General features: G+C 33.4%; 1 protein-coding gene across 1 annotated transcript; it reads left to right on the top strand.

Annotated features, from left to right (window-relative positions):
• The first annotated feature begins 4,264 nt into the window (after nucleotides 1-4,264).
• LOC148273610 (uncharacterized) lies at nucleotides 4,265-8,277 on the top strand. The gene is made up of 3 exons (XM_088238435.1): nucleotides 4,265-4,956; nucleotides 5,301-7,309; nucleotides 8,201-8,277. Exons 1-3 carry the CDS (start codon nucleotides 4,265-4,267, stop codon nucleotides 8,275-8,277), a joined length of 2,778 nt encoding a protein of 925 aa, XP_088094561.1.
• Nucleotides 8,278-8,494: the final 217 nt, after the last annotated feature.

The following is an 8,494-nucleotide window of genomic DNA, read 5'->3' as shown; positions in this document are numbered from 1 at the left end:
TATTTATATCAAATTACCGTAGCATTGAACTTCCTCATTGTAATACAATTTACACTTAATCGTATTAATCAATTATTTTTTAATCTCGGAGACTCGGATGAAGAATGCATATCTGTGTGTGAAATAAAAGCAGAACCCAGTTTTCGACCCTAGTAACTCTAAGATGGCGGCCTCCGTGGTGTAGTGGTCAAGACGCTTGACTCACGCACGGAAGGTTCCGGGTTCGATTCCCGGTGAGAACACAAAAATTAAATGTGGTTTTTCTCAAGCCTGGGTGCTCTGTGATGTAATTCACCACTGTAATTAGGCCTCCTGGCCTGTTGTGGTGCAAAAAAAAAAAAAAAAAATGTAAAGATAAAAATCTTTTTCGGAAATCGAGTGGAGATAAATCCGCCTCCGTTTGTAGTGTTTGATGCGTAAGCCCACCAATCTTGAAGTCCTGAGTTCGATTTCAGGCAGTGTGGATGTAAAATTTTAATTTCAAAGGCTGTTCACAGCTCACTTTATTGGGCCTTGCATGTTTGTGTAATTAATGTCATGCCGAAGAGACGAATACGTCTTGAAACCGTGAACATTGAAAAGTTGGTAAATGGGTATATTTATATTTACAATATTTTGAGTTTATCCAAATTTTTGTAGACAAGGGCTGAATTCAACTCCCTGGGGAGCTGTTAATATTAACGTGCTACAACAGAGATAAAAACATTTTAGAAAAGGTATATGTGTAAAGTGGTCACTTAAACTAGACAAAAAAAAATATATGCCCTATATTACCCTCTCTAAAATGTTCGTCATCACTGTTGTAAAATGTTAATACTAACAGCTGCCCAGGAAGTTGAATCCAGTTCTTGTCTACAAAAATTTGGACAAACTCAAAACATTGTTGATAAATCCACCTAGTCTATGAAGAAGTATAGAAATTGAAAAAATATTTTTTTCAGGTGTTGCTTAGTACGTAGGTAAAATAATTCAATTCGATGAATCTCACCCGCATAAATAAAGGTTTCAGCTCTTTAACTTCACGAACATTAACAGATGAAAGAATCGAAGGAATATAGATGTTTAAATAAGCGCAGAATGGTGAATGTTACACAGTGTGTAAAGTGGCCACTTTATCCAGCCAATGACAGATCATAAGCCCTGTAGATGCCTAGACTTCTATATTACCTTCTCTAAAATTTTCTTCATCTTTGTTGTAATATCTTAATATTTACATCTGTTTTTACACACAACAGGTCTGAAGGACCAATTACAGTTTTGAATTACAACACACAACACCATTCATTTTTTTTAATTAATCATATTTGATATTTGTATTCTCAAGAGGAATCGAACCTAGAGCCTCTCGCGCATGAAAACTTCCAGCTTTTTAGCCATAACATTACGAAGGCTGCTGATTATTAATCAACATTAATTTCTTTTTTTTTTTTCTCGATTACGTATATATGCTCCAATATTTCAAGCATCCTCAAATAGTTGTATACAAGTTCTATACTTAACTCTTCAGGGGATAAATTACTTCCGTATTTCTGATTAAATATCACGAGATTCAATAATTATGAAAAAATAAATTCTTTGTTAACAAACTGGTTGACTTCATAGAATTTTTCTTATACATGCATTTAAAAAAATGCGTTTTGTCTGAAAAATAAACTTTTTAATTAAAAGTAATTATCGCTCTTCAGAGTTTTCAGATCAGATTTCCTGAATTCCATTTTCGGGTAGCGTGAATTTTATTTGTAAAAACAATACCTTTACCACGAAAAATAAAACAAAGGACTTCCGTTTTAGTAAGGGAAGAGGGAGATACCGGATATGATATACGGTACCGGAAAACAAATGAACGTTTACAATGGCGCCCGTCTAGATTGTAGACTGACACGAATTAGGGCACCATCATTACATTTTTTTGTTTTATAGTGGTTGAAAGATTATTTCCGGAATCGAAATAGGGGTTACGATACGATAGTAAAATTCATTTACACTTTTTTGTTGTATCTTGTTTGGAACTGTGCTTCTGAATCTGCGCAGCAAATACAAATTTTATCTTCAGTCTTAAAAAAATATTTTGTGCACCATATATTGGGTATATTACGAGTATATAAAAAATACAAAAGATGTTTTATTGATTTTAATAATGAATAAACGGTGTAGTGGTAAAATTAAAAAAAAATATGAAAGAAATAATATCATTTCTATACCTGTACCTTAGATAACAAAATGAATAAAACACTGAAGTCCACTTTCGTCGTAAAAATGCTTCTTTAAGTTAAAAAAATTATCTGAAATCAACTGTTTTAATACAAAAAATATCACGCTATTATTATAAATTTTTATTTTATTTATTTTATGGGTTAAAAATGTCTTATTAAGTTCAAACTTCATGATGTTTTGTAAATCGCAAAATGTACAAATATTTTACAAAGTTTGATTAATAAATGCCCCCCAATGCGCTGTAACATAGACGCTTGAATCACGCACGGAATGTTGCAAGTTTGATTCTCGGTGAGAACACAACAATTAAATGTGGTTTTCCAAATTCTAAGTGTTCTGTGCTGAGATTCATCCTGAGCTGTTTGATGAAAATAAAATGCACGGAATAAAAAAAAACCCGCATTGATCGAACAGCCACTGTATTCACCAAACTTGCCCCACTGGGACTTTTCATTTTTCCCAAAGATGAAGAAGACTGAAAGAACGACGTTTCGCAACTTTAGAGGAGATAAAAACGATACTTATCTTACATTTATTGTTTTGGTTTTGAAATCCGTTAAAAACAAAATGAAATTTGAAAAAAAAACTAATTTTATGGAAGACGTGTATTTTTAATATTAAAATATTTAAATTGAAAATAACAGCTGTAATAAAAAAAATAAAAAAATAAAATACAAAAAAATAATTATTGCTAAATGTATGTAATTAGCATTACTATTCCTTTAATAATAAAAACAAACATGTTGTTCTTTTTGTGAAAACCCAATTTTAAGTCACATGAGAATAAAAATTGTTTCATAAAGTTTATATTCAAAGCACTAAACTAGGTTTACGTAAACTTTGACGAAGAAGCTTGTTTGCTTTGAAACCGGTTGGTGGAAAAAATAATAATAATAAAAAATTAGTGGTTAAAAACAAAGTTTTTTTTAAAATATTATTTTACTATAACAATTGTTTCGTTCGGAGAGAAATGAATTATTGACAAATTATGTAAATTCATAAGAACGGATAGGTAATCATTTCAAGATTACTCTAAAAAATCAGGTAAAAGATTACCTGTACTATTTTTATTTTTTGATGAATTGTGTTTCTCTGTCATTTAATCTTCTCTGGTGATTTCTATGTGTTGACAGATGAAGAATATAAATAAGAACCACCCTTAAATCCTTTGGGGATGTTCGTCACGCGGAAATCCCTTCACTCGGTGGTCTTTTTCAATTACTGAGCCCTTTGTCTTTAGAAACAAAGGCTTCCAGAAAGACCGACGGGCCGAAGGCGGTGAGGAAAATTTTACCACCAAGTACAAATGACAGTTTGACAATAAATGAAATTTGTGGAGATTACGCAAAGAAGAATTGAAGATTTGATAAATGAAAATCCGTGTCATGAATATCTTACGGTAAAAGTTTTGATATACCTGTAAATGTATATTGAATGAAAATTGTAAATCCAATTTTTAAACTCCACCATCACAGAAATCCTCGCCATCAACATCCTCATCCTCCTCATATTACTTTAAATTTGCGTTTGCATGAATTATACGAATATAGCGTTGAAGCAAGAACAGACACAATAAGGACCAAATGAGTGTTGAGCACTTCCCAGATGAAGACACCAAATGTTGTGGCCAGCGGTTCAATTTACACGATGATTATCCCTGTGAAGAAGAGACATATTAAATCAACTCAGTGGCAGGTTACACGTTACACGTATTTTTGTACAGCTCTCTGTTTTTTCTAAATAAAGTGAGTTACTGTTAAGTGCCGGGAACAGTACTGTGACATTCTGTAGAAAACTATTTTCTAGTGCTGAAAAAAGTAAAAAGTAAGTGAAACTTCAAAAAAATAAGACAATATTCTAAAATCTAATAATTGATAATTTATTGTCACCACTGGCTACGGTTTAGGTAATTATTCGTTTGCGCTACACTCTGCACCGAGCATCGACTACCTAGAACCTACATATAATCGTTTACTTGAAATCCAGGCGGACGTATCAGCAATTTTGTTTCATATATTTCGCAAATCTTTTTCAATTATTAACAGCAAAAATGGACGCCCTTGCATTTGTTGAATATGCAAAAAGTGCAATCAACGCACTCACGTCAGTAATAATGGACCCGAGTAATAGCTTCACTAAGTTACAAATAAGCAAACTTGTCCCTAAAACGAACGAAATCTTGGGAACTATCGGGCAAATGGCAGTGAAAATGAGTGCATTGGAGGTGGAGGCCAAGAATCAATCGTCATCTGTTAACGATATGGTGAATATTTGTGAGCTGGTGTCGGAGGTGCAGGACAGAAGCTACCGAGAGAAGAATATAATAATCTGCAACGTACCTGAGAGCCAAAGTCCTAACAGGGCAGACGCTATACAGGACGATAATACTGCGGTAAACAAAATTATATCCGAGATCGATAACTCGGTAAATGATCAAATCATAAAAGTATACCGAGTGGGTAGATACTCAGGAGAGAAACCTAGAGCACTGAAAGTGGAGTTCCAAGAGTCCAAATGGGCACGTTTTATGTTGAGCAAAAAACTCAACATAAAGAACAACATACGGATTTACCAGGACCAATCGCCGCTACAAAGATCAAACCTCAACAAATTACGTAATGAGTTGGAAAGTAGGAGGGCAAACGGGGAGTCCGATATTACAATTAAATATATTAACAATAATCCCAAAATAGTTAAAGGGTTTTCAAAAAAGGACAACCCATCAAGATCTACTACCAGAATGTAAGAGGATTAAAGACTAAATTACTTCAACTTAAGGTGTCACTACCAACGACAGATTTCCCTGTTTTCTCACTTACAGAAACATGGCTTACTAAAGAACTGAACAATTCGGAATTAGGGTTTTGTAACCACTCGATATATAGAAACGATCGGAACAAAAATACTAGCGACAGGTCTCGTGGAGGGGGTGTATTGATTGCAGTTAATACAAAGTTTTCGTCACGCATATTAAAATGCACTAAAACAAACATCGAACAATTATTTGTTATGATATCATCCAAAAAAGAGAAAATAATTATAGGAAGTGTATACATTCCCCCTATGTCACATGCAAATATCTACAGGGATCATTACTTAGAAGTTGAAAACCTTCGTAGAAAATACCCCGATGCAACCATCGTCCTCACAGGTGATTATAATTTGCCAAATGTGCAGTGGGATCCTTTGAACAGCAAGACCAAATCCGGCGATGTCATCAACCATGGCTCCAACGAAATCATCGAAATGTCAAATTTTTTGAACCTTCGGCAAGTCAATTATGTTTACAATAGCCTCAATCGTCTCTTGGATCTCGTGTTTTCCAACTCGGACAACATATCTGTGGAAGTTGCAAATGACCATATTCTACCTATTGATGTTTACCATCCACCTTTATTTATTAGATTCAATACCTCGATAACTCAAAAGTACAAAACTTCTAATATTAAGTCCAATTTTTTTAAAGCAGATTATCCAGCAATTAATTCATTTCTTTCGACTACTGACTGGAGTTTTATAAACCGGGAATCAAATATCGATACTATAACTGACCAATTTTATACCATCCTTAACACAGCCATTGAAACATATGTTCCTAAAACCAAGTTTATTTTTAATGAGTATCCTAAATGGTTTAATAGCCAACTTATCAAAGTCATACGTAACAAAAAAATTGCTCATGCTACTTATAAAAAATCTCGAGATATTAACGATTACAATGAGTTTACTAAACTGCGAGCTCAGGCTAAAAATTTCTCCAAAATATGTTATCGTAATTGTATTTCAAAATTTGAACAAGAGGCCGTAAGCAACCCTAAACATATTTTTAAATTTTCTAATACTCTCAATTGTAAAGAGTCTGGAATTCCATCCACAATGTATTATGGCAGTAGAATGGCCGACGCACCACAAGATGTTGTTAACTTGTTTGCCGACTACTTTAGCAGTGTATATAGTTCAAAGACTGATCCAGAACTGCACGATTTTGTTTGTACTAATTTGATTGATTTTAATACCTGTTTGTTTACTAATGCCGATATAAAAATTGGGGTAAGCAAATTGGATCCAAGCAAAGGTTCTGGACCAGATAATATTCCTCCCCTCTTCCTCACCCAGTGTGGTTCTTCCTTGACTGATCCACTTACTAAAATTTTTAATTTATCCATAAAAACTGGTATATTTCCTGAAAGATGGAAAGCCAGCTTCTTGACACCTATTTTTAAAAAGGGTGATAAATCAGATATTGCTAATTATAGACCCATTTGCATGCAATCAACTATACCTAAACTATTAGAATCTATTTTTTTGATAAAGTTTACTCCAGAAATAAAAAAAGTTATCTCCCCATTACAACATGGATTTATTACAGGAAGATCTACAACGACAAATCTAATGTTGTATCAGCATCGGCTTATGGAAGCTATGGAGAAACGCCGGCAAACTGATACGATCTATACTGACTTTAGTAAAGCTTTTGATAAGGTGTCACATGCGATTTTAGTACACAAATTAAAACTATTAGGAATCTCGGGAAACATTTTAAAATGGTTCAAAAGCTACTTATCGTCTAGGAAAATTTTAGTCAAAGTATTCGGTTATGGGTCGTATCAGTTTGAGGCATCTAGTGGAGTTCCTCAGGGATCTCACTTAGGTCCTGTTTTGTTTTTGCTTTTCGTTAATGATATTGTATCGATATTCGAGGGAGTGGACATTCTTTTATTTGCTGATGACCTGAAATTATCTAAGACTATTGCTTCTGTTAGTGACTGCGAATCTCTTCAATTAAACCTGGCGAGTCTACATACTTGGTGTCAGAGAAATGAGCTCTTTCTTAATATTGACAAGTGCAGTGTTATTACGTTTACCCGTAATAGAACTTCAATCAACTTCTCTTATAATATAAATAACACAGATCTCGTAAGAGTTACAGAAATAAAAGATTTAGGTATAGTGTTCGATGACAAGTTGTCATTTGCTCCACACATTGATGCGGTTACTAACAAGGCAATGAAGTGTCTCGGATATTTGCTGAGAACGGTGAAGGATTTTAATTCCATCGATTCGCTTAAATCTTTATATGTTGCCTTAGTTCGGAGTAACTTAGAGTATAATTCAATAATTTGGTCACCTTACTATAAAATACATAACATAAAATTAGAAAAAGTCCAACATAAATTCCTTCGCTTCATTAATTTTAAACTTAATATTCCCGTTGACCAAATCGACTACAACTTCCTATCAAATCATTTAAAATTGTCTACTCTCTCGAATAGGAGAATCTTAACCGATTTAGTAAACCTATATAAAATTGTAAATGGCGCGCTGGACAGCCCTGATTTAACGCGACTGGTCAATATTAAAATACCTTCCCGCCGCACACGAAATAAGTCGGTGTTTGTCGAGGTGTCCAGCGGGCACAACTACTATGTAAATTCACCTATAGCTAGACTTCATCGCCTTGGTAATGAATATGGCGATGTTGATATATTTCGTTACTCATTGAGCATATTCAAGACCAAAGTACTACAGGCGACCGACGCGACTGAGTCTAGTCAATAAATCTTCGATCGTATTTATGTATGCTTAAAAGTTAGCCCGTGTTATGTTTTATATTTTTAGTTTATAAAACCCTTTTCAGTTTTCAACATTTTAAATAACTTCACTTTAAAGTTTAGTTTACCGGTGTAAAAAAAAAATAATTATGTTTTATTTGAATCCTGTTATGCCTTATATTATAAACATAATATAATGTATGTATTATGTCTTAATAGTGTATTATGTTAACTATGTAACTTTATTTTTAAATTTTAATAATATTTTTTTTTTTTAATTTTTATATTTGAAAAAATGTTAATTTTGTTTAATGTGTAACTTTTTCTTATGATATAGTATGTATAATGTAAAAGCCCCATGGGCGTCAACAGAAAGAAAATAAAAATAAATTCATTAACTGCACATTAAATTGAATTTATAATCAAATTCGTAGTTGAATCCTTCGCCCAAAGATGGCGGGATCGTTTTCACTTGGCCGGTATGATCGCGTTCGAGGCAGATCGAGTGTGAACGAAAAAACTACGCAGACTTGATAATTTACTCTTGCTGACTTATTTTTCAAGATTGACTTGTTCTTTGAAATTGTTCGTCTTGAATTGTGCTCATTAAAACCACACAAATCATCACATTGAAGTGCTCAATAAAATACTAGTATTTTTTTGACGGGTGATGATTTTACGCGTTAAACTGCTGGCAGTTAATACTGTACGACATTTTCTATTGAATA

The sequence above is a fragment of the Micrasema longulum genome, unplaced genomic scaffold, assembly GCF_059751315.1.
Source record: "Micrasema longulum isolate JH-2025_06_02 unplaced genomic scaffold, ASM5975131v1 h1tg001896l, whole genome shotgun sequence".
Lineage (NCBI taxonomy): Eukaryota > Metazoa > Arthropoda > Insecta > Trichoptera > Brachycentridae > Micrasema > Micrasema longulum.
Note: the sequence above shows the minus strand (reverse complement) of the source record. Positions and strands in the feature narration are given on the sequence as shown.